The following is a 25,472-nucleotide window of genomic DNA, read 5'->3' on the forward strand; positions in this document are numbered from 1 at the left end:
GCAGACACACATACAAACGTGATCAAGGTGTTTACTGAAGTAAATGTGGCCAAATACTATACAGCTTGGATTACCAGAGTGAAGAAGAAAAGGAGTGATGAGTAAATAAGTCTGGGCGGGATGGAAGGTGCAGAGATTTTTGTAAAATCTGGAAGTCTTCTGAGTGAAGGAAAAAAAAAAAACTAGGAATCTGTATTAGATACCTCTCTACTGGTAACATCTCTCTTAGATCTATGTTTTTTTTTTTTTTTTTTTAAGAGAGAGACAGGGGAATCTGTCACAGTAGCTCCAGGAAAAATGAGCCCTCACTTTACATGTTCCAGCTCTCTCTAAGTTTCCTTTAACACATTTAATCTAGCTGATGATGAGATGGGGGCGGGGGGGGGGGGGGATGACTGTTACTATGTTAAAAAAAAAAAAGAAAGAAAACAACCTCAACCAGCAACTCACACTGAACCGGCTTAACACACATACACAAACATACACAGAGGTTTCTGAAAAAATGACAGCTTAGTAGCCAAGAAATAGTGTAGTTGAAAACTTGTCACTTAAGAGTTCTACTAGTTATTCTAAGCTTAGCAACTGGATAGTCTCCTCTCTCCCTGTCTCCCTTTTCCAATCTTTTTTCTCTCTCTCTCTAACTTGCTGAACAGGGAGGCAAAGAAGAATGTAGGCAAAATTTGACAGCTCAAGGGCTTAAGTACTTCTTAGTAAGCAGGACACAGTTATAAATAAAACTCTCTTTCAGTGAAGGCAAGATGAATGGAACCTAGGGAAAATCATAACAGAATCATCACAATCATCATCAACCTGCTTATGTAACACAAATAAAATATTTCAAGAATAGGTGCATGCATATGCATTATAAGGCAGCACTAAAAGCACTTAGAGTAAGGTAGAATGGTGTTACATATGCAAGTGTTTATTTTCTGCTAGAATTAATGCATACCAATCAAATACAAAAATTGCACACAATTGCATTTTTGTATTATTGTTTTTATTAAAAATTAGACTGCTTTCTTTAAAAGTACTCCCAAAGTGACCTAAGGATAGTTAGCCAAGTGAAAGTTGCCTGAAGCCCTCTACCACCCCCACCCCACCCCCGATTTTTGACAATCCCAGTTCTGGGATTATTCTACAAGTGCTTCCATACCGTATGTTTTGGTGTAAAAGAGTGGCAAATGATGCGCCTTTTTCTTTTGCTTCCGTGTTTTTAAATTTCATGATCCTTATGGACCAACCATCTCTCTTCCTTGCATTTCTGTGGGCATGGGAAGCTACTCACTGCTGCTATTATTATACTAAATTCAGGGAAGCAGCATTTTATTCGGGAAGGGTGCCTGTGGATCTGTTCCACACCAGTGTTTCAGCTTCATGTGTGTCTGGAAACCGAAATGAATGGGCTTGGAAGTGAGTCCCCCTGAATTCCCCAGGCGACTTTGCCGTTCGCCGTGCTGAGCAGACCAAGTCAAGGGATTTACTTGAAAGCAAAGGAGTGCATTTTAGTGGGCGTAATATAAAATGATAGCCGGGCGGCTCCCTTTCTGCAGAGGACCCGCATTGACCTCTGTGTGGATCCTTAAGCAATGCCAGACAGATTTCTGAAAAAGTTAGCCTCCCATCCTAAGCATTCCTCCCAGGTAAGCCGGCTCGGGCCTGCAGGTCTCGCCTTGCCAGGACTGGCAGCTTGAGGGTGTTTGACTCAGCGAGGAGCCCCGCTGCATGAAGAGGGTTCGCTCCCACAGCTGTGCTGGGAAGTGGCAACAGCTTCACAACACCCAGGGCTTGGATCGGCCGCTGTGTTCCAGGTGAAGGGCTTCGCGAGCCTGGTGTCCCCTGCAGAGCGAGCCCGTTTTCTCCTGGGCGAGGAAGGCCTGCAGATCTGGGGCAGCCATCCTCCGGAGTGCAAAACACCACTTCAGAGCAGAGCAACGTCTCGATCCTGCCCCAGCACAACTGTCTAGGTTTGGCGCATCGCCTCCCGCTCTCCTTGCGAGGGTCACTAGCCAGTCTGTTCCAAGGGGCCGCCTGCAAGCTGTGCCTCCAGGCCAGTCGCTCAGGATGCCGCTTAGGATCCCCTGAATGTGGCCGCCAGCTGGGTGGGTTGACAGAGAGGCGAAGTGGTCCAATGGAGTTCGATGAATCACCTCGGGGCCGCAGTGAACCCCAGCCAAGCCTCGCAACTCCACAGCCGCGCGCAGCCTCCCTCGCCCACCTCGGTCCACCTGCCTTCTCCCCCCTCGCCCAGCGCGCCCCGCCCCGCCCCCGCAGCAGACTCCCGCCAGCCTGAGAGAGGCATTTGATCCCTTCCTGACACTTTCTGCCTCAAGTGTGAGCGGCGAGTGGCCACGAATAGTACCCGCATGCCATCTTGTAACACTATCTGCCTGTCAGGAGAGCGCAGGCTGGGCAGCTATATAAGGCTTGTAACTAGGCGAAGGCCAACAAACAGCCGCAAACACCTCAGCTATTTGACTCGGCCTCCACCCTTCTGGTTTTCCCGCTCTCTCTCTCCCTCTTCTTCCTCCTTTTTCTTCTCCTCCTTTTCCTTCTTTCCTCCCCCTTTTCTTTCCTTTCCTTTCCTTTCCTCTCCTTTCCTTTCCTCTCTTCTCTTCTTTTCTCTTCTCCTCTCTGTCCCTCCCTCTCTTTTCTCTCTTTTCATCTTGGCTTTCTGTTGCAGAATGCAAATCTAGCCTGCCGGCGGGTGAATGGACTGAATTGTGATTAAGAAGAAGAGCCCCTTTCTTTGTTCTCCCCTCAGGGGATGTTTACTGGGAGAGACACAGCGGATCAGATATGAAAGGCATTCAGGTCAGCATTGATGTGAGCGAAAGTGAAATCATACCTAAGGCATTCAAAAGACCGCCGTGTCAGGGGTTCAGCTGACGGTGCAGTGACTCGGTGCGCCTTGCCTGGAAGGCACACGCGGAAATAATAATAATAATAATAATAATAATAATAATAATAATAATAATAATAATAATAGACGGTGATCGTGCATGGCTATATATTGATCGAGATACCTAGATATATGCCCCTCCTTTAAAATAATTAGTAAGAATAATACAGAAGATCAGGAAAGCTTGTAAACATGGCTTTTCCCAAGCCTCATCAACTGAATTCGTTCTAGTTTTATCTTTTTAAGGTGGAAAGCAATAAGGCTCCCCCTCTCCCTCCTGCCTGCTCGAGTCGTAATGTGAACCCTCCTTTTCCAGGGTGTCTCCATATGGGCTCTATAGGGCTACATTAGACATCTAATTGATATGACTGAAGGAGATAGGGCTGTCCCTCAGCGGTGGGGGAAGAGAAAGGCTAATCCAGTCTAGCCTCCATCACAAGGAAAGAGCAAATGGCAAGGAAGGGACAAGGTGAAATTGTCCAACCCATCTGAGAAATACTAGCAGTAATAGTAACAGCAACAGGCCCAATACATACTAATAATACATTTTAAAATAAAAATTAAAAAAGAGGAGCGCTGAGAAAAAAATAAATTCTCCCTTTTACTTTAGGGATGAAAGCATGGAATGCATGCAAGTCCACTCTCTTCTTCCCTATTTTTAACGGACTCCATGTGATGACAGTATCTTGGGGTTCGGTCAAGTTCCTGCAGCTGCAATTTAGTGGAACAATCTCCCCATCCGCTCCAAGGCTGAGCGACACCCTCAGCCCTAGATGCATATTTGCCGTCCACCCTCACACACACACACACACACACACATGCCACAGACACAAATCAGTGCTCACAAATTGGCTTCCTGGTTGGAGGTGGAAGTGGGGTTAGGGAGTGAAAAAGGCGAAGCAGACACAGCAGAAGCAACTCCCGATCCTAAGTCTGCCGCAGGAGTTATAATGGGACTGCTTTCCTAGTGGGTGGAAGATGGCATTCTTGCACAAGTAAAATGTACATCTGCGAGTGAGTGAATGTGGAATAAAGAAACCGAAATCGGAAAGGAAAGGGGTACAGAGGCCCAAGTACACCCAGGCCATCTGAGAGGTGTGGGGGGGGGTGCTTTTAAAAAAGCAATATAACAGCATTATCCCACTTTACAAATGTTGGTATCGTTTAAACATCCAGAGGCTTCCGTCTCCCCACACTTTGCTTTCCCATCTGCTTGTTTCTTGATAACATTTAACGCTGCACGTTTTCAACTAGTGTTTTTGCCTCAGAGACCTCTCGCTCACTTGCTCTCACTCTCTCCCTTCCCTCCTCCCTCTCTTTCTAAAAAAAAGAAAAGAAAAGAAAAGAAAAAAAAAAGACAACCAAAGAGCAATCAAAAAGGTGTCTGACTTCGCCATTCAGACAATTGTACCCTTGTGAGAAGGCTTGAATGAATGGTACAGTGGACACCCCAGCACTATTGACGTTATAAACATGTAAATGAAACACATTAGGGCAGACAATCAATTGTCTGTGAGCACTGCAAACCTGCACTCCCTTCTCTGGGTGACAGGCACAAAATAGTGTCTACCTTGGGAAGCCCACGGGCTGGGGGGTGGGGGGAGAGAAAAGAGGACAAAGGCGTCCCTTTCAGATAGGAGAAAATGCACCTTAAAAGCACTGGGATAATGCAGCTCACCCAGATGCGTGTAAAGCCCAACATCCCTGATGCTTTTCAGAGAATCCACACTTTTCTTCCCACTTTTAAAGGAGAGAAAGAAATGTGATTTCTCCCTTAGGGAATGCCCTCCCCCATATAGCTGGAGGTTTTTCTAAGCTCCCCTGAGATGCAGCTTTCCTACATTTTTTTTAAAATCATCATTTTAAACTCCATGCATGGATTCATCTAAAACATACTTATCTAAGGACCAGTATAATTTGGAAAGGGGTGGGGAGTGGGGAGAATGACAAAAGAGGTGTGAGTGGCGAGGGGGGGTAACATCAAAGAGGGGAGGGAAAAAAATTCTAAGAAGCTCATCTCTGGGCTTGTCCTAGTTTTAACTTCGTCATGTACCGGAGAAGGAACAGATTCTCTCGAGGATTTCTATTCTCAGCCACCAGCAACCTCAGACGAAAATAAATACATCCACCTTGACAAGGGAGACAGCTTCCCGTGCCCTCCATGGGCCTCACTTTGCTTGGGTCGCAAGAAGCATGGCCCTTGGTTAGACCTTGAACTCTTCTCTGAAGACTTCCCCACATCTACAACTACACTGTGGCAAATAAGAAGTCCAGGATATTTTTAAACGGGAGGAAGGCCCTAACTTTGCAAAAGTAAGTCCCCCTCCCTGTGCCCTTCTAACTTGTCAAGAGAGCTAGACTTGTCCTGGCATCTTGTTCATGAATGTACCTGAAGCATCCAGGGAGAAAGCGTGGGTTGCGGGGGGGGGGGGGGGGGACCAAATTGCTTGCTTGGGGCTCCTACATCTGTCTCCCACTTGCTTTCTTGTGCCTAAACACCAGATGCACTCCAATTTGCCTCCTTTTTCTCCAACACACCTAAGATGCTCTTTCAAAGTGCGGCTGCATCTCAACCCCCCCCCCTTCCGTCTTATCGAGGGAGAAAAAATGAGGAGAGAGGAGCTCAGCGTGTTCTATAAGTTCTCAGGGTATCACCTGGTGCACTGCCATGAAACCCAGAGGGGTGAAAAGCTAGGACTTTTGGGTGGGGCAGGGGCAATTGGCCTGCTGCCCTTTCCTTCTCTGTGTCCCTTGGAGAGGGCTGAGTCAGATGGTCCCTGCAAACTCTGAACGTGAGAGAGACCAGGTGCATGGGGGAAGGGTCTTCACAATTCTAGCACCTTGCGGTGGTGTTTTTGTTTTTAAGAGAGTCAGTTTGGTCAAGTTCTGGCTGCAAACCCATCTGAGCCCTTACCATTGCTCTTCTCCTGAAAAGAGAGGAAGAGAGTCCCTCCTCTTGCCATGCTGAACAGCCCCCCCCCCCACTCCCCATGCTTTTTTTGTTCAGCCCACCGGCGGAGGCCACAGCACCCTCAGTGCTCATCTGCTACTGAAGCCAATGGAGCCAAAACTTGGGGAAAGTTTCTAGCTTGCCAGTTAAGGTGGCTGTGGGGGAACTCCTTGGGGCAGCCCAGGTGGAGGAGGGAAGGCGGGGATGCGGGGGTGGGTGGGGAGGGTTGCCTTTTGCTTCCTCACCAGGGCCAGCATGTGTGCAAAGCCATGCATGTCACCCCGGGCATCAGCTGACGGAACTTAGTTGAAAAACCAAGCAACGGGACTGGGGCATTTCTCTTCCCTTAACTTAATGCTTCCATCTACTTCGGCCTTGTTTCCTCTGCACAAACCTTCGTCCCCCCAGATCACCCTCACACCAGCTCCAATTTCCTTTCTCCTCTAGTCAATGGGGCATTCGTTGCCTTCAAGATAACAACAACGAAAACAACACCCCAGTAATGAGGAGAGTCAGCAGGTTGTCTTTAAACAGTGTCAGTCCACATCCATGTTTGCAATTCCTAGTTTTAGTTCTTATTCAGCTATGAGGGTTAGCAATTGAAAACAGACAACAAATCAAATCCGATATAAGGAAAGAGAATCATATCACTCTAGAGAGTTTGCTCCTAACCATATGGAATAGCTTCTTTCACTCGTCTTGCTTCCCCCTTTTTTATGGAAGCCAAAAACAGTTGGATCCTAAATGTGTTGCCCTCAAATTTCTTCTGGATGATATCTTGCCTGATAATGCTTTCCGTGCAACTTTATCAGGGAAAAACCACACATACACACAGAACCTCAGTCAAGTCACATTTCCTCCCACCCCCAAATCCAGAAGAATAGAGGAGAGAGGGAGCAGAAAATCTACTCCTGTTCAGATATATCTCCAGTAATTCCCATGGTGAGGTGAGAGGTGAGAGAAAGGAAAGCGAGGGATGAGAAGGAAACACAGCTACATTTATTTGCTACTCAAAATTGGAGCATTTCTCATTTGAGAAATAAGAAAGCAACAAATTACACATATCAGATAGGAAGGGAGGGCCGGCCTAGTTTTCCCGTCTATTGCAACACATTGCTGAGCATTTGAAACTTCAGGTTAGCGACTCTGAAAGTCTCAGAGAAGTTTGAAGGATCTAAAAGAGCAGATGCGTTCAAACTGGCAAAGAATACTCCAGGCTCAATCACTTCCAGCCTCTCACTTTCCAGCCACTAGAGAGCTAGGGTAGCAAAACTGATATTATTCTGGGTTTTTCTGCGTGCTCTAATTATGCCTGTTTCCTGTTGGTATCGTATGCATATTATCACACACCACTAATGTCATTTCTTCCCCCTCTCTCTTCCTCTCAAACAAACTGTTAAGAGGAAATATGGAACGTCTAAGATATACAGGCAGATATTTACCACAGCAGAGTGGACAAGCTTTAGAAAGATAAGCTAACAGTCTTACCCTGCCTGCGTGCCCACACACCTCTCAGAAAGATAAATAAAGTGGATTAAACCACCCTATCCTGCCTTGAAACAGGCCACTTCTAAATAACAAGAACCTCCAGTCTGAAAGATTATTCCATCTCTTCTTAGACAGACCAAAAAGAGGAAGATGATTTTGTTCTGAAACAGGGTAGGGGTGGAGGGAGAACAGCTATCTTGACCTAGAGATCTGACCAGCATCACCTTCTATCTTTCTGTAAAGGAGAGTCAAGGGGGAGGGGAAGGAAAGTCCTACAGATCAACGTTGATTTGAAGCCAATCAATAAGCAGCATTTCATCATCAGCAAGGGAAAATAGAGAGGGAATAGAAGAGAGGTGAGGGAAGCCTTCTGTGTCATCCCTATCCTTGTGGATAGATAAGGAAAAGGTTTCCTTTGGCCAGGACCACCTTAAAGAGGGTCTAGCATAAGTCTTGAGGAACACACTCAGCTGCCTGGAAGATACTCCTTCAGGGTTGTTTTTCTTCCCCTAGAAAGTACCCTAAGAAGGAGATCAAAGGCAACATGAAATGGGGGAGAGGGGAGAAGAAATACCATCTCTTGCAACTTACTTAACCAAGAGTTTCTTAACCTAAAAGACCCAATCACTCCCCCATATGGCTCGTCACCTCCACCACGCTGAGGAAAAAAAGCACTCAGAAAGCCACACAACTCAGCAAGCATTTGTTTGGAATCCACTCGCCTTGTTATATTTTCTTCCTTCTCCTCCCCACACCTCCCCTTTTCGAAGTAGGGCTGCTGAAAGCAAACCGATTGAGGTTTGCAAAGGCAGGGTGATTCCACTGGAGTCCCCCCCCCCCCAATCTCTAAAGAAAAGTTGCTCCAAGTCTAAGACTGATGCAGGATAATACTGATTACTACTGTGGCACTGCGTTGGATGGAAGCCTCTCTCTCTCTCTCTCTCTGTGTGTGTGTGTGTGTGTGTGTGTGTTAGGAGAAGGAGAAAACTCTGGAAGCTGTGAGCCAAAGAGAAAAGGCAGAGGCTAGAGGGAGGGGATGGGTGCCCCCAGCAAAAAACGAGTTGCCAAAATCCAGTGAACCTAACCTTTCCCCACAAGTTTCCCCCAAAAGCTGAGAAGATAAAAGAGGGAAGCCTAGGCAAATCACACCCTACGAGTATTACGTTCCCCATTCTCATGACTGCTGCCTAAGGAGAGGTTTCCTCGGCGAATTAAGGCTAACGATTAAGCCCCAAGTAACTCTTCCGCCAGTTCAGATCAAAATTTCTCACGCTGCTGTCCCTTCTGTCTTCCCCGCCCCGCTTTTCCCAGCGTCTGACTTAGTGGTTTGGGTTTTCCTGTGTGTGTGTGTGTTTTTTTTTTTGTAATGAAGCTGTTAAAAATCTCTTCCAATCCACCCCCTCTTTTCCCTAATCTCTGCCTCTCCCCCCCCCCCCATAAGGATCTATGGCAGGGGCTGATCATGACAACGTGAAAAGTCCTGGACGCGTTCAAAAGTGCCTCCCCCTTTTCCCTTTCTTTTTCGTCCTTGCTTTTCCTGGGTCTTGTGTGTGAGAAAGAAAGCGGGGGGGGGGGGCGGGGGGGGCTGGCTTTGGATGAGCGACGACTGTGGCAGGGAAAGCAGCGATCAAAGGAAAAGCAGGAAGAGACAAGGCGGGCCCGAGGGCGAGGGAAGCCTGGCGAGAGAGAGGCGGAAAGGCAGGGAGGAATCTAACGGGTCTTCCTGGGCGATCTCGCCGGCACAGGAGCCGAGCAGTCAGGACCGTTAGCTGATTCGCTCTAGGCTGCAGGCGAGAAACTTTCAGCTTCTCCCCCCCCCCCCCCCGCCATTCAAGAAGAAGAGAAGGGGGAATCTTCCCCCCCATTCTCCCTCCCTAAGCGCCTGGAGTCCCCACTTCCTTTCCGAAAGAATCTGCCCTCCAAGAAAACCCCGAGATCTTTTCCTGCTACTTTGATTGGACTTCTCCAAAGGAAAAGAAAAGGGGGGGGGCGGCTGAGAAAATACTGACTCTAATGTTAAGGAGAGTTCCTACGGCATTCGGGGGAGGGGGTTCAGACACACACACCGGAATAGAAACGCCTCGGGATCCCCTGACACTCACCCTCTCTGGACTCCCTTCAACCGCCCCCCCTCCCCGCCGCCGCTGCTCTTCAGAAAACAGACAACAAGCAGAGCGAGCCCTTCCTCTTTCTTTCTCTTCGGGCGCTCCTCTCCCTTTTCTCCGCCACCGAACAAGCGATCGCCAGGCGCCAGTCCAAAATCCAGGGCTTGGTCGTGGGGGGCTTCTCTTGTCCTGGACCCCTCCCCAGCGACCCTTCCCGATCGCCCTCCTCGTCCCTTCGTTTGCTTCGTCTCCACGACCCCCCCCCCCCCCAGTCCTCTTTCTCTCAAAGTGAAGTCGCCGGGACCAAAAGTGAAAAAGAAGCAAAAAATCACAAAAGAAAGAAAAGTTTGACGGAGGGCTCTCCGCCTGCCCGCCCCCGAAGCCCCGCGCTCCTTCCTCCCCGGCGTCCCCCTTACCGTTTTTCCTTCTTGGATTGGCTTGTTTTCGCCTCTTACACCTGGGGCCATCCGCCATGATCTGCTGCTTCATTGATAAGAGGGGATCAGATGGCTCGTTCGCATGGACTCGGCTCTCTGATTCAGCAACACGCAGACTCTATGGAACAACCAAACAGAGGGACCGGGTGGGCATGGCGAGATCCCGTTCAAATGCAGGGCGCCAAAGGGAGCCCACGGAGCGGCGATTCCCCCACTTCCCCCTCACGAAAGAAGACCCCCCGCCCAGCAGCAGCCACAGACGCGCACGGGCGGCAGCCCCGACCCCGACCCAGCGCTCGCCTCGCTTCCCTACAGAAAACGGGGCAGCTTTTCTTTCGGCTCCTCGGGGCGCGCGCGCTCTCCTTCCCCCACGCCATGGCGTTTGTTTATTTGCTTGTTTGTTTATTAATGTATGATCATTATCATTATTATTATTCGTCCACCAGCAAAGGAGATCAGAGAGAGGCCCACATAAATACATACACGCAAACGTTACATCTTCAAAATGACTCATGACCTATGAGGGAATGCACTCGAGGTTAATTTCTCTCTCGCTCGTTCTCTCTCTTCCCCCCCGCCCCCCCCCCAACAGAAAGATAGCTTGACTCAAATGGCTGGGCGGATTCGTTTCTTCCGAAAAGTACTCAGGATCTCACCACGCTGTACCTACTTTGCATATGCTGTGGCGCATATAATATATATCACGCACATGGCTATAAACTGATAAGAGCAACAGAAGCAGTTATCGCTTTGCTATTCCGCCCCCCCACCCCGCTTGTTTCTCTCACTTTTAAAGTCACGCTGACAATATCCAGCACAGGATCTCTCGATCTCCCCCCCCCCCCCATATGTCATTTCAGCTCTCCTTCTCCATAAGGAACCTTGGAAGGGGGGAGGGGAAGAGAGGAGGAGGAAGAGGAGGAGGAGGAAGAGGAGGAAGAGCGAGCGGAGCGTCCAACTCTTCCGCCGGCACCATCGCTTCCCCGGGGCTCGCGCGCATTCGAGCTGCAGTTGGAGGCGGCTGGCTCGTCCAGGGGCGCACCGCGGGCTGAGGCGGCCGCGAGCCGGAGCCGAGGTCGAGCTTGTCAAAACTGGGGAAACCCACTCGCTAGGGCTGAGAGGCTGTAGCTTTAACACACACACACACACACACAAAACAACAACAAACAAACAAACAACCGCACGCTGCAGCGACTGGAGGATTAGTTTAACCGGGGCTGCGGGGTTGGTGGGATAGGGAAGTGGGGGAGTGGGGGGGGGGCGGGCAACCATAAAAGATGTAACAGATGCAATCTGTAGAAGAGGGACGATTAACCCTTGATCTCCTGAACCGAATTCATCCTCACCTCGTCTTTTGTCTGCCCTTCCCTTATTTACAGGGGTCTTTGGCCGCCTAGAAATGGACGCTCAGGCTGGCCTCGCGGCATCCCCTCTGCGCCCTTACACGACAGTAAGTCCCTAAGTTTACTGGAGAGTTACATGGACTGCTCGAAACACAACTTTACAGGTTTTGGGTGAGGGGTGACTCCTTCTTCCTTCTAATGCGGCTGCTTCCCTGTGCATTTTCAAAACCCTTTAAAAAAAAAAAAATCTCGCAGTGCAGGGGGATAATTTGGAGGCTAGCTTAAAAAATCCATGGTGGTGCAGGTAAAGCATTCCGTCCTGCGCCTTGGACTGCCTTCTCGCCCATCTTGAGCCTCGCACTGAAGTGTGAGTGAACGGCCGAACAGAGACGCTCCGTGCCTTGTGGCAGGAGACTTGTAACTCTACAGAGTTTGCCATTATCTGTTCAGGGTTTAAAAACAAAAAAACAAGCCGGGGAGGAAGCGAACAAATTATTCAAAGCAAAACTAATCAGCAGCGTCCTGAGAGCATTCTTGAGTTAGTGGCAAAATCAGGGAAGAACCTACAGCAGGGGCGAAAATCGCCCTCAGTGCTTGCCAGGGACTACCTACCTTTCCGGACATTCTTTCTTTCTTTCTTTTTTTAAGTAGCCAGTATTTTGGAAAACTAAAAGACATCTTCCTCATGTCTCTTCCTAGGTTATCTCATAATTTTTTGTAAATTACTTTGAAACTAGTTCCAGTCACTACTTTCACTTCTTGCTGAGAATCCCAGAAGCTGAGTTGTTACTTTACCCAAGTCAGAAAATAAAAGCAAGAAACGAAACTGGCTAAGCAGATGGAACAGCAGATGATGATGATGATGATGATGATGATGATGATGATGATGATGATAACAATAATAACAATAATAATAATAATAATGATGTTTGCTGGGAGTCCTTTTTAAAGCAAAACTCCAGCTACCATCTTATTATCCAGCCATGACTGTGCTGTACTTACTCACAGCTTGAAAATCATTAACAGGTATGTGTAAACTTTAAGATGTGTAAATGTGAACCTGAAGAGAAGCCAGAAGAATCCTTGCCCAAAAGAGACCTAAAATTGGAAACTAGAACTTTCTCCCCTTCTTTTCCACTGGGAACTGTAAAACACACACATCCACACACAGGCACACAGGGGAAGAAATAACTTTTTCTACCTGGTTAGCCAGGTGAAGGGATGGGAGAGAAACCGAATTCCTCCCCCAGGTAAGAACAATTTGAAGAACAAGATTCCAACTCCTTTATTTTTGTTTTCAAAGGATCCCAAATGAATATAGATTTCCGTGAAAAAAAAAAAGAGTTCTCTCCCTCATCACCACTTCCTCCCCAGCTACAGACGAGGAAAACAGACCCCTAAGCCAGCGACTGTGTTAAATCAGGGAGGGAAAGAGAAAATACGAAGGGGGGGGGGAGCAAAAAGAAAAGAAAGGAAAATATATCGGAGAACGTACCTGCGAAGTCTTGTTTGTAGTTTTGGCCAGCAGTGAAGAGAAGAAGAAGCATGAAAAAGCCGCGGAGTGGAGGAAGGGGAAAAAGAAAAAAGAAAAAAAAAGGTGCAGGGAGCTGTAGCTGGCGGAGGGAGGGGAGGATGGTCAAAAGCTTCTCAAAGAGTTGTCGGGAAGGACCGTTATTCCTGCTGGGCAGGTTAGGACTGATCTCTTTCTGCCACTCCAGGAAACACAAACCTGGGGACGGACTGACGTGTTACGCCTCTTCTAATGGCATTTTTTTCTTTTTCTTTTCTGTCGGAGAGAGAGGAGAGAGGACCCTGAAACACACGCCACCTATCTTTGTGGCGAGGGATAATTGAAGAGCACCAAACGTGAGCATCATGTGGAAACGTGATCGCCAAGTTTCTCTCTGGGAAAGGAAGGATCTGGGATAGATTATACCTTGAAGTCTCCGCAAACGCTTTAGTGGAAGAAATGCAATTCCACCTCCCTCCCTCCCTCCCTCCGTGCTTCCCTCCCTCTTTTCCACCCACCCTCCCTCTCTCCCTCCCTGGCCTGCCTCCGTCCCTCCCTCCCTCCCCAGCCATCAAGCCTTTGGCATCATTATCCTCCCTACTAAATCCTACTGGATGCAAGGCGGAAAACGGCGAAGCCCCATTCGCCAGAACTCGCCCCAACTCCAAGGAGCTGAAAGTTACCGGGAGCCACCTTGGGCTTGTGAGTCGCATCTCCCCACCCCAGCAAGGCCTTCGAAGGCGCTCCTCGGCGAGAGCCAGGCCCTGGATCAGGCAGCACAAACCGAACCAGATTTTTAGATGCCGAGGAATGGCGCGGGGGGGGGGGGGCTATTTCATAAAGGGGGGGGCGGCGGCAAGGAAGATAACAAGTGACCACTGAATTCCGTGTCTCTCTCTGATCCTCGATTAACAGTGTGCATTTATTTTACCTTTGCACACAAAACCTTTGGTCCTAAGCAAGGTTACTTGGAAGTAAACCCTTCTGTACCAAGGTGACCTGCTTCCAAACGGAGATATTTTAGAATGAGCAGTGTTTGAGTATGAAAACCAATTCTCTCTCTTGCTGGAATAGAGATACTAACATTTTTCTTAATACTCAGTAATTCATTAATTTTTTCCTCCCTCTCCCAGCATATCCTTGCAAGGAGATGAGCAGAGGAAGAAACAGAAGAAGGTGGGCAGAGGAGAGGGCCTCACTCTGTATGTGAAAAAGCAGTATAAAAATGCTCATAAGAAACATCTAATCAGCATATGTCTTACATGACAGGGAGGATTTGAGCTTTTTTAAAGAAATAAATCTTGCAGGTCAGTGGGATTTGTTGCATAGTATACGTCCTTCCTATTATTCACTCACTCACTCACTCATTCACTCACTCACTCACTCACACACTCACATTCCTTCACCTACACAAATATATATGCATCTCTTTCTGTATCTCTTTATATATATGCCCACACACCTAGATAAATATAATTATACTTGGATAGGTGTAGATTTGAGTAAGTAGCTATGATTCCTAGAGGCAACAAGTCTTGTGTGTGTGTCTGGGGGGACTTTGGGAAAGATTTTTTAAAAAAATGAAAATTAGGCCCTTAGACTCCACCTTTGCACTGCGGGGATTGGTTATGCAAATTGGACTGGGATGTCCTACAGAATACAGCTTTCGACTGTATGGTTAATTAAATCATCACTCAAAAAAGGTTTCCAATATGACGTGCCTGTCCTAATCCAATCAGGTTATGTAGGTCCTAAACAAGAAAGATATTTCTTTTCTGTTTTTTCCCTCACCCCCTCCCAACATCTGGAAGTCAGCAATTTAGCAAGTACTGCACATTATTAACCAATTCCGAGTCCATATTCCCAGGGGAACCTTTAAACACACACACACACACACACACACAACTTAAAATGTGTTCTTAACCAATGCTCTTGTATTTGGTTAATCAAAAAGCTGCTTTGTAGGCACATCACTATGTGTGTATGTACGAAAGAGAGAGCAAGAGAGGGAGAAGGGTGCACGGGGAAACCACCGATTACAGGCGAAAGCCTAAAAAAGCCTTAGGGGCTTAGAGGCACTGAACTGAAATGAAAGGCGCTGGTCGCCTTTTCACCTTCTTTCGCCAGTTCTCCCTTTCTTCTTAAACAGGGAACTTTGACACGAGATCAGTGTAAGAAACACATATACAGGCACACGGAAAATGGCCAGTCCTTGAGGTTGAGCGGCACGATCCGGGCGGAAGATGAACAGAAGCTTCCCGAAGGGAGGGGGTGTCTCTGGCTGAACTCCCCACCAGCATCACCCTCGCTCCGAAGCCGTGAAATCTCTTCGAGAGCGCGCGCTCCATCCCCTGTTCTCCTTTCTACCGAAGGAAACTGAAACAAATGCTAGGCGGATCCGAGACCAGACTTTTACTTGCATCAGGCTAAGATAAACTGCTTCCGAACCGCCCGCTGAACCAGCGCCTCCCGCAAGGCGCAGCGACGCTTCCTAGAGTCGCCGGCGGTCGCCTTCCAAAGCGAGGGCCCTGATCCTGGGGCTGGGGCAGGCGCTTCGGCCAGGGGAGAACCTGCTCTTGCCACCTGATTGGGAGTCAAATCACTCCCCTTTTGAGCCACCCCGTACCATCTGACAGGCACAAGTCCAAGCTTTGGCTAATGTCTTTCCCAATCGGCAAGTTAAGCCTCCAGATAAATCTATCTGGAGAATTTAGGAGAATTTGTATTTCTTCTTTCCACTTCCCATTTAAAAAAGGGAAAGAAAGGGGCTGCAAAATCGAAGAGGGTCGGATTATCTCCACCTGCCTGCAAATTTTGCACGTCGCTTGATCCCTGCTTGAAGGACCTATTCAGACGTTGGACTGAATGGCTTACTTGATCGTTGAGGGAGGAAAGGGGAAATAGGTTTGGCTGTACTGTCCCCCGTTTTCCATCTGGCGCGATCGTGGCTTCCCCAAGTATCATTCTGTAAGCAATCCAGCAGAACCCCCAAGATGGGTCACTTGTATCAAGTGGCTCCTTTGCACCAAGGCAAGCGTTGTCCTTGGCTTCCCGGAAGGAAGATCTTTCCCCAGGCCAGGTAGGAAGATGGCTCACCCAGGAGTTCATGAAACCTCCCCCCTCCCCGCCTGTGATTCTTAAACAGCCATTCCTATTTTAGATTGGCCCTTCATGTATTAATTCAGAAGAACTCTAGATTTTATTTGTAAAGCCCAAACGGGACCCTGAGAAAAAAGGGATGTGTGCAATAAGAGGTGAGGGAGAAAAGCCTCTTCTGTTATTTCTGTTCCTCAGGCTAAATTGGAATAAATCCGTCTCCCTCCAAGGAGGGCAAGGTAGGAATGAAGTGACTGTCAATCTGTTTATTGAACTGACCTAGGACCCAGTCTGGGAAGACGCCGCCGATCCAGATGCGTCGGAGGAAGCCAAGCGCGAGCCCCACGCAGTCAGATCCACCACCTTCTCCATTTCAAGGAGCTAGTTTGAATTTAGCCCGACGAGACTCTAAGTCAGGATCAAACTCAGTCAACTAAACCGAATAAACAACAACAACAACAACAACATCATCTCCACTGCATGTCTCCACCTTCCATCCTCTGCAAAGCAAATGTTTAACATGTCATTCCCACTACCTTTCAGTCTTATTCCTACATTGCCGGATTATTGATTAGAGCAAGGAAACTTGCCAATTTTCCTTTTTTAAACCGACAACGATCTTTTACATTTGTTTGGAAAGAAATGGCACTACGCAGGCATCCAAGGAGCAGAGACCAAGGCGGACCGTGGGAAGGACGTCGCGGATTTACGAGGGGTGGGGGTATCCACCGTAACTGCCAAAACAATTCCTACAGAGCTCTGAAGTTCTTCCTGCACTCCCCTCGCCGAATTTCCTCAAATCCTGACGCACCCAAGAGGGATGTAAGACAGTAAGGGGCGGCCGAGAAGCCTGCGTGTGTTGGCGGGAAAACTCTAGCCTTTTCGCAAGACCGGGGCTTTATCTCTGGAACTCCTAGGAGAAGTTACGATGTTTTCTTAATGCTATTCAGTGGAGGGGGCAGATGTTTACGGCTGGCGATTTTTATGTAACGCACACACACATACACGCTGAGAGAACAAAAACTCAGGGGGAGAAGTCTAAGAAAGATGGAAAAGTGCTTTAACTCCCAATGGTATTCTTCTAATTGGTCCTGGCTAGAATATGCAGCTTCGTTAAAATACAGAAGAATCAGAGTGATTCCTTCCTTCCTTCCTTCCTTCCTTCCTTCCTTCCTTCCTTCCTTCCATCCATCCATCCATCCATCCATCGGTGTTGGTTGTGGCTGAACAAGATTTTGACATCATTGCCGAAAGCAAAGAAAAGGCTGATCAATCTAGTTCACTCCCCACTGCTCCCATACAAATTAAAACGTTTGCCCTTTCCCCCTTTTCTTGTTATAAAAATCTGCAGCCCTGCTCTTTAGGAATAAATCCCTTTCGAAAGAAGGAGGGGTTGTTTTCCGAGGCACGAGGGAGAGGCTCGCGATGCAGAAGTTAGTGGGACTTCTACCACAAGCCTACCAGCGCACATCCCAGCGACTGTCATGTAGTCTCAACGGAAGTTTGCACGGGTTCCCACATTAATACACACACACGCAGGAGATTGAAAAGAAAACATACATTCACAAAAAGTTACAGTGATAGTTTCAGCAAATCCGATTCGGAGAGAATTGGTGGGCGACCTGCTGAGCAGTTGAGAGCCCTTGAATGAGTAGCGTTGGCAAAGGTTAATCTCCCACTTTTTTCTCTCTCTCTCTCGTCTTTCTGCCTTTCTTTTTCGCATCGCTCCAACTTTTCCGGGAAAAATGGAAAGGAAAGAAACTTCCGGGCAAGGCAACTGAGGGTCTCGAGAGTATTGATGGAGAGCGCTTTTGGTGGCTTGGTGGATGGCCACGAAGGCAACCAACCCCGCCGCCGCCTCCCTTTTCCCGATCTTTCCCTTTGTTCCCTTGCGTCCGTCAAACACGTGAGGAGCCCTGTGAACCGCGAGCGCCTCCTCTCCCCTTTGCCCGGCCTGCCCGATGCACCAGCTTCTCTATCGCCGGGATCTACCCGCCTACCACGTGACATCGCGGCTCTATTTCCGGTTTGTAGGGGGCTGCTTGGGGGAGCCAAGCGGCCACCTGCCCGCCTGCCTTGCGCGAACCTTCGCAGAGGTCCTGCCGGGGCTCATTAGCATGAGAAAGGGTCCCTCTCTGCCGCTCCCCCTCCCTCTCTGCGCAGATGGATAGAGTCCACCAGAGCTGGCAGGCGACAACTGAACAAGGGACACCCAGGGGGGGAGAGGGGCAACTTGGGGTGACTGTAGAAAGCGGCCTGAAACACGTTTGCAAAAGGGTGGCAAGCTGCACCCTTCTGTTCTCCCCCGGTAATTGAATCGGGTTGGAAGAGGATCCAGGGGTTACTAGTTAAAATTTAGAATTTTGCCCTCTCAACATATTGGCTGAGTTCCAAGAAGGTCCCTGTAAAATTAGAGGTAGATTAATAACTGGGGAAACTTAGGCCCTGGCTAGATAAAAACTGTAAGGCTGTGTTTGCTTTTTTTTTTTTTTTTAGATTTTGCAAATGGATCTACTTTAGAATTGGGTTGGAGGGTCCAATGCCACAACAGATACATGAGTGGATTGGGTTGATATAATTTTCAGGTGATTTACAGCAGATCAACATGGATTCCTGATTCTTAGTTATTTCAGGATAACAGAAACAAAATGACTGCCTCCTTTGATCTACATTATAGGGGCAACTAGAAGCAAGACAATTTCTTTCTTTCTTTTTAATGTCAGTGGATTGTGAGCTCCATTCAGTTCAGGATTCTTTAGTTTCAGATGAATGACTTTTGTAGAGAGCTCTGATTGATAGATCTTGGAGTCCTAAGGAAAAGCAACAACATGGATCCTACCAGTCTGAAATCTGCTTACTCCTGTCTAATAGCACCCAACAAGCAGTGGGCACTTTGTGTTTTCTGTAAATCAGAAACTCTGTAACTCATGTCTGGAACAAACCACTACTTCTCTTACTATAGATTAGATGCACCATTATTCACTTTAATAACTTTTCTTTTTAGTACACACAATAACATGGTGGGTTGAGGGAAAACTGTTTCTAATTGTGCATTGTAACAATAAATACAGATTTGGAGTTTGGATGATCTGGAGACAGATAAAATATCCTCTCAGCTTATTTTTGCTAAGCAAAGATACTATGAATATGATAATAAAAATTCTAGAATACTGGCAAACAAACTGGAAAAAGCTAAGGAGAAAAAATGTATTAATGCAATTAAAAATAGCAATGGTCAAACTGTGACCAAAACTAAAGGTATAAGTGAACAATTCAAACTTTTTTTCAACAATTATATTCCCCAAATAATCCATCACCAATAAAAATTAATAATCTAAATAGATTAACATTCCCAGAATTGGCTCCAGAAGATATATAATTTATGGAATCTCCCTTTTCTACTTCAGAAATCACTGAAGTCTTTAACACTATTCAAAACAGAAAATCTCCCGGCCCTGATGAATTGTCAGGGGAATTTTATAAAGAATTTAAAGAGATCTTAATACCTGAATTTCTATTTTTATGCAATACTTTGCACCAGGGGAACCTTTACCAGAATCTTGGAAACAGTCTAAGATAATTTTGATCCTTAAATTGGGTAAAATTCCCAGGATTTGGCATCTTATAGGCCCATCTCACTTCTCAATACAGATTATAAGATGTATACTAAACTTTTAGCTAACCGATTAAAAGCAATTATAGGTAAAATTATTAATATGGACCAATCTGGCTTTATTCCAAACCAAAATATATCTACCCCTATCAAGAAATTATTAAATATTATATAAATTAGTAAAATTAATCTTTAGCCATATGTTCTTTAGATATATTTAAAGCCTTTGATTCTCTGGAAATACAATTTTTAAAACAAATATTAATTAAATTTAAATTTGGGGCAGGTTTTTGTAAGATGATTGAACATATTTACGGACCAACTAAAGCTCAGATAAGACTTAAGAGTTATGATTCAGATCCCATCACGATTTTAAGAGGTACCAAGCAGGGTTGTCCTTTATCACCTTTACTATTCAATCTAGCTATAGAAGTGCTGGCAATAGCACTTAGATCCAATAATCAGATTAATGGGATAAAAATGGGAGATAAGACGCATCTTTTAAATCTATTTGCAGATGATATTATCTTGACTCTCTCAAATGCTTCTTATTCAGCTAGCTATATTAAGAAGGAGCAAGAGGAATTTGCAGAGGTGTCAGGACTATCAGTTAATTTTTATAAATCACATTTGATGCTTTTTCATACACCCCCAAAAACTCAAAAGGAAATTTCACAGCTCTAGGGATTCCAATAGAATATAAATCTTTAAAAGCTTCAAAACATTTCAATATTTTAGGGTGAACTGCAGTGGTAAAAATGAAAATTCTTGCACAGCTCAACTTTTTATTTCAATGCCTCCCAGTGGTAATTCCAGAACAGACTTTAAGACATTCGCAAAAAAAAAAAAAAAAAAAAGCTTCTGCATTCATGCACAAAAACTGAGAGTAAATAAAAAGGATTTTATATAGATCTGAGAAACAGGGAGGCTAGGGTATGCTCAGTGTTATCAAAAAGCACAGTTAGGGCACATGATTCCATTTATATGGAAGACTCTTCTAAACAAGGGATTCAAAGTGAAACTATGTTAGAGCCAGATAAGTTTAGAAATCAATGATTTTTTCACCCAAAATATTTTTCTAGAGTAAAACAGACTGAAAATGTTTTTACTAAAACAATGCAATAAAACAAGTTCTGATAAAGGATGCTTCCCCTTTAACTCCTCTAACAGCATATATCAATCAGGTTAATTATTATAGTTTGGCTAAAATGAAATATTTGAAAGAATATAATCTTTATAGACTAGACAATTTTTATAGTAATAGGGAACCTTTCAATAAAGATCAGATTGAGCAATGAATAGGTGATAAGCTACCATGACTCTTTTGGTATCAACTCAAATCTCTTTTGGGTAACAGAAAAATAAGAGCTTCAGCAACACAGCCCTATACCAACTTCAAGAATTTAATACTTCATTATTTAGAACAACCAAAAGGAACAATTTCAAAAAAGTATAGGTTATTGTTGCAATCAGAAATAGGAGATCCACCATATGGTTTAAAGGAAGCTTGGGATACTGATCTTGGTAATCCCATACAGGAGATACTTTGGCAGAAGTTATGGAAACTGGGTGGATTCACTTCAGCTTCAGTGCAAGAACTGCAGTAGAAGATTGTACATCGCTGGCACTTGACTTCTGGTAGATTGACACATACATATCAAAATTATTCTTCCAAATGTTCAAGAGGTTGTAAAAAAAAAGGGTCATTCTTTCATTTGTGGTGGCCATGCAAAAAGGTTATACCCTTTTGGCATTAATCTTTGGAGAGATAAGTACTGTAACTAATCAAAGAATTGAATGCTCCCCAGAGCTAGGCTTACTACATTTATTTACAGGGCCAAACCATAAGCTTAAAAATAAAGAACATATTATTTATTTAATTCTAGCAGCCAAAAGAATAATTGCTCAACATTGGAAAACTCTAGATAATGTAACAATTGAGTTGTGGATTAACAAGGCCTCTTCAATTGCTACATTAGAAACATCACGGACAAAGTTAAAATAATGAGACATCAGAGGCAGGAACCACAATTCTATCAAATCTGGATCGATTTTATGGTTTATCTCAATAGCAATAGACCATAATCTAGTATACTTTATATATATGGCAAATTTTCATATGTACAGTGCCTGTTTCTATTCTCACTGCAGTAGATCTCTTTTGTATTTTCTGTAGTTTTTCTTTTCTTTTTTCTCTATATTAGAGTTTCTCAACCTTGGCAACTTTAAGTCGTGTGGACTTCAATGTGTGGAATTCTGGGAGTTGAAGTCCACACGACTTAAAGTTGCCAAGGTTGAGAAACCTGATCTATATGTATCCTGTCTTATAATTTGTTACAGAATCCTTTATCTGTCTATTCAGAAATCAGCCCCACTGATTTAAATATAACTTAGGTCAGTGTGTATAGAGCTGTAGCCCTGGTGTTCTTCATTCAGGGATTTTTTACAGTTCAAGGGAGACAACTGGATTTCCTTCATATTTGTTTGAAGGTTTGCCTTTGTGTGTGGAAATAATAATTTCATCTTCAGGGTAAAAAAAAAAAAAAAAAGTGATGCCTGAGCAATAGTCTCTCCACGGAGCGTATGTAGGCAATGAGTAGGAATCTGGCATTAGCATATGGATCAAGAATATTTCCCACACATGTATTTCTTTTTTCTCTTTGCAGATATTTTCATGAAACTTGAAGCTGTTTGGAGAATAGTGATATACCTGTTTGGTTGTTTTGGTGGGGACAGATTCCTTTCTTGTAAGATGAGTGTTACTGTGTGCTGCCAACTGGAACCATGAAGAAATCTCTTATCCAGACATCTTGTAGTAGATTTACTTATAGTATATTTTTGGAGAATATAGTTACATCTCAGAATACAGCAGGCAGGGTTTGTAGGGCTTTTTGCTTTCACTGCTAAGAGTATAACTGAGATGTAAGTGACTTAAGGTGTGCTCGACCTGCAGAAATATAAAATGCAAAGAATTGGAAATAATTTGGGCAAATGAATTTGGAAGCAAAACTTCAATGTATTTTCATTCTTCTCCAGAGTTCCAGCCAGCTAGTTAGAAAAATGCTTTCCATTTTTCCAGGATACTACAAATTGTTAAGCTTGTTCACTTTGTCTCTCAATGTTACTTTTTCCTTTTTCAGCAAACATTCAATATGCCAGGCATCCTGAAATCCACTCAGCATGCTCATTCCTCATTGGGTGGTTTGATTTTTAAAAGGTTGGCTTGTGATTCTGTACACCCTGAGATTTTCTTGAGCGTGTTTTCTTAGTTTCTCGCTGGTTTTATTTTGGCCCTATGTCTCATAGTAGGGAGTGAATGATTTTGCTGCATCCAAGTGGCATCATTTGCAGAAATATGGCAGATTCACTTGGTGGATATTGTCTACCATTTTTTAGTCTACATTATTTCCCTCTTGAGGGAGGAAAGCCTCAGAATGTGGAAGGACAACTTCTAATGAATTCCCAAATCACTTCTATATCAAATACCCAAGTGAGGTACCTTTTATGCTAAGTTCATGTTCATGTTACTCCCAGATCTATTGACTTAGGATTTGTTTAATGCAGACTATTGCATTAGTTTTAAATATGTCCTCTGCATAGTTGGTTGTGGGACTGTAGCTCACCCACTCAGCATGTAGACGGATTCCTGTTCAGTTCTTGGTATAGCCAGTTAAGACAGATGATCAACAGATAGCCTTTCTGCTCCTGTTGAATTCTAACTCCATCAGCTCTTGCTGGCATGGCGGAAGATGATGGAAGACCCAGTCAAACAAGATCTGGAGGGCTACATGTTACCCATCCCTTGAGCATCAGATAGAGACGATGGAAAACAAAACCTAACAGAATAGACAATATTTATTTATTTAGATTTATATGGCCACCCCTGTTGCCCAAGTGACTCTGGGTGGTAAACACAGTTTAAATCTAAAAACCACAATGTAAATAACTGTTAAAACATACAACACACAATCCAAAAAAGAAACAGCAACTGAGAATAAAAAACCCACAAAATAATATCAAACCACCCAGGCTTCACTAACTTCCTGACTTTCACACCTGGACAAACGGCTAGGCCTTCAGCACTTTCTAGAAGGCTAGCAGGGTCACGGCCAGTCTGATCCCAGGTGATAAGGTCTTCTAGAGGGCAGGTGCCATGATCAAAAAAAGCATTCTTCCTGGGTTGTCCAAGATGGAATTCTTTAATTGACAGGACCTGAAGTATGCTCCTTCTGCTGGATCAAATAGGGCGGGTAGAGACCGCTGGAAAGGGGTGGTCCTTTGCATATCTAATGTCTGATTTTAAATGTGGTTTCTTCAGTTGCATTCCCCAGGACAAAGAAGTAAGAAACAATGTAAAGGAATTTCCCCTTCCTTTTCACTTGCAAAAAAAGTTTGTTTATTTATTAAATTATCTGTCACCTCCAAACAGTTGGACTCTTGAGAGAAGTCCCCCCCCCAAGATATGAAGATGGTCAACAAACTATACATAACTGATGTATGTTAGAAAGCACATGAGGATATAGCTGACCTGAATTAATATGTTTAAGACACACAATCCTCAAAATCAAGGCAAGAGTTAGGTAGATGTGATTTAATTAACAGGTAACCTCTGTATATATACATACTACATTGAAAGGGATTTACTCTCTGGTAAGTGAGCATAGAATTTCAGCTGTAGATAAAAGGCCCTGTCCCATGCTTGTCTAATGCCCTGCTGCTATAGGCTGGTACAGGACAGGGTGCAGCCTAACTATAACAATTATACACCTGTATACAATTCTATAACTCACACAATTATATGAGTTCTAGGTACACTTCTCTTTACTAAAAGCATGGGTCTGCTGTAGGGATGGGGGGCAAACCTTAATCTCCCCAGGCTTGCCACTAACACAAACCGCTTCATATATTGCATCCCAGTGAAATCTGATGTATGTTTATTGAGAAGTAAATAGCAGGGTGCTCAGTTTGGCTTGCTTAAGGTAAGCTTAATAGATAGGCAGTGTGCTTTGGAAAAACATTTTCTCTTCTCATCTTTCATTCATGATCCATGAGATTCCCATTGGCTATGTTGACAGAGGCTGCTGGGTATTGCAGTCCAACATCATCTCAAGGTCTTCAGGTTGCCCATCCTTACTATGCAGCATACATGACAACAGTCTTCCTTTAATCATAATCTTTGCTACTCCTTGTTTCACAGCCTCCATCTACCAGCCAGATTAATCACCATTTGTGCCTGCCTGCCTAATTTGTGGCTGTAGAGTGGCAGCTGCCTTTTACTGTAGGATACCAATTTTGACTTTGCAGTTCCAGGCAGGCAGCAGAATTGAGGGCTAATTTACCTACATAGTTACTGGTGAGATGTGTTTTCCTTGATGGATTATATGATCTACTGATTTATTATCTACCCACACAGTATTAAAGTCCTAGAAAAATGCTGTGTGTCTACTGAACAATTCCAGCTCAAAGCTTTGGAGGCAAACTACCATTTTTTGAACTGCATAACTGAGATATGTGGATGAATGTTTTTTAGACTAAAACAAAATAAAGCTTTTTTTTTTCCTTAAAAGAAAGAACAATTCCCATATAAAGCATAAAACAAAAATGTGTACATCTTGTGGCAAATGCTAGCAATTGCAGTATTTCAACATAATATTATAAAAATAATTCCCCCCTGCCCCTCCCTCTGCCAACACATTTTTTTCAAAGCTCCTGCTTATGCCAGATTGTTGTCTTGAGAAGCTCCAAAGTAGATCACTGACCAACCCGAGGGATACTACAGGACAGTTTGATCTCAGGAGGTTGGAGAAAGATTTGAGACACTTCTAGATGCCTTAACCCTGCTATGCATCTTGAAATTTGCTCTTTGAAGTGACAGTGACATTCTATATGTGCTTGCAGGTAAGTTCCATTATCTACAGTGGGTTTATACACAGGCAGGTGTATATAGAATTGCAATCTAAGCAAGATATTCCAGCAGCTGATAGGTAGGAAATATAGACCATGCTTGACATGCCCATTTATTAGGGATGAG

General features: G+C 44.9%; 1 protein-coding gene and 1 long non-coding RNA gene across 6 annotated transcripts in view; one reads left to right on the forward strand and one right to left on the reverse strand.

Moving 5' to 3' along the window:
• ZEB2 (zinc finger E-box binding homeobox 2) overlaps positions 1-13,109 on the reverse strand; it is a 163,617-nt gene extending 150,508 nt beyond the window's left edge. The window contains exons 1-2 of one of the 4 annotated variants that reach the window (XM_088146530.1): positions 12,952-13,109; positions 9,859-9,997 (exon numbers count right to left, since the gene is read on the reverse strand). In XM_088146530.1, the coding sequence (XP_088002656.1) occupies positions 9,859-9,931 (73 nt within the window). In that variant the 5' untranslated portion in view covers positions 9,932-9,997; positions 12,952-13,109. Of the gene's footprint in view, positions 1-9,858; positions 9,998-10,667; positions 10,687-12,717 lie in introns of those variants that run through there. The other 3 variants (XM_088146529.1, XM_088146527.1, XM_088146528.1) reach the window with 3 other exon arrangements.
• On the forward strand, positions 10,762-14,038 carry LOC148215077 (uncharacterized). 2 transcript variants are annotated; one of them, XR_015797233.1, is made up of 4 exons: positions 10,762-10,954; positions 11,259-11,329; positions 13,020-13,434; positions 13,866-14,038. It is a non-coding gene; the product is annotated as an uncharacterized LOC148215077 (long non-coding RNA). The 2 variants fall into 2 exon arrangements; XR_015797234.1 differs by lacking the exons at positions 10,762-10,954; positions 11,259-11,329 and adding an exon at positions 11,348-12,472.
• Positions 14,039-25,472: the final 11,434 nt, after the last annotated feature.

Source organism: Python bivittatus, unplaced genomic scaffold (genome assembly GCF_059951505.1).
Source record: "Python bivittatus isolate LINGU-HERP-01145 unplaced genomic scaffold, Pbiv_v1 ctg000480_np1212, whole genome shotgun sequence".
Classification (NCBI taxonomy): domain Eukaryota; kingdom Metazoa; phylum Chordata; class Lepidosauria; order Squamata; family Pythonidae; genus Python; species Python bivittatus.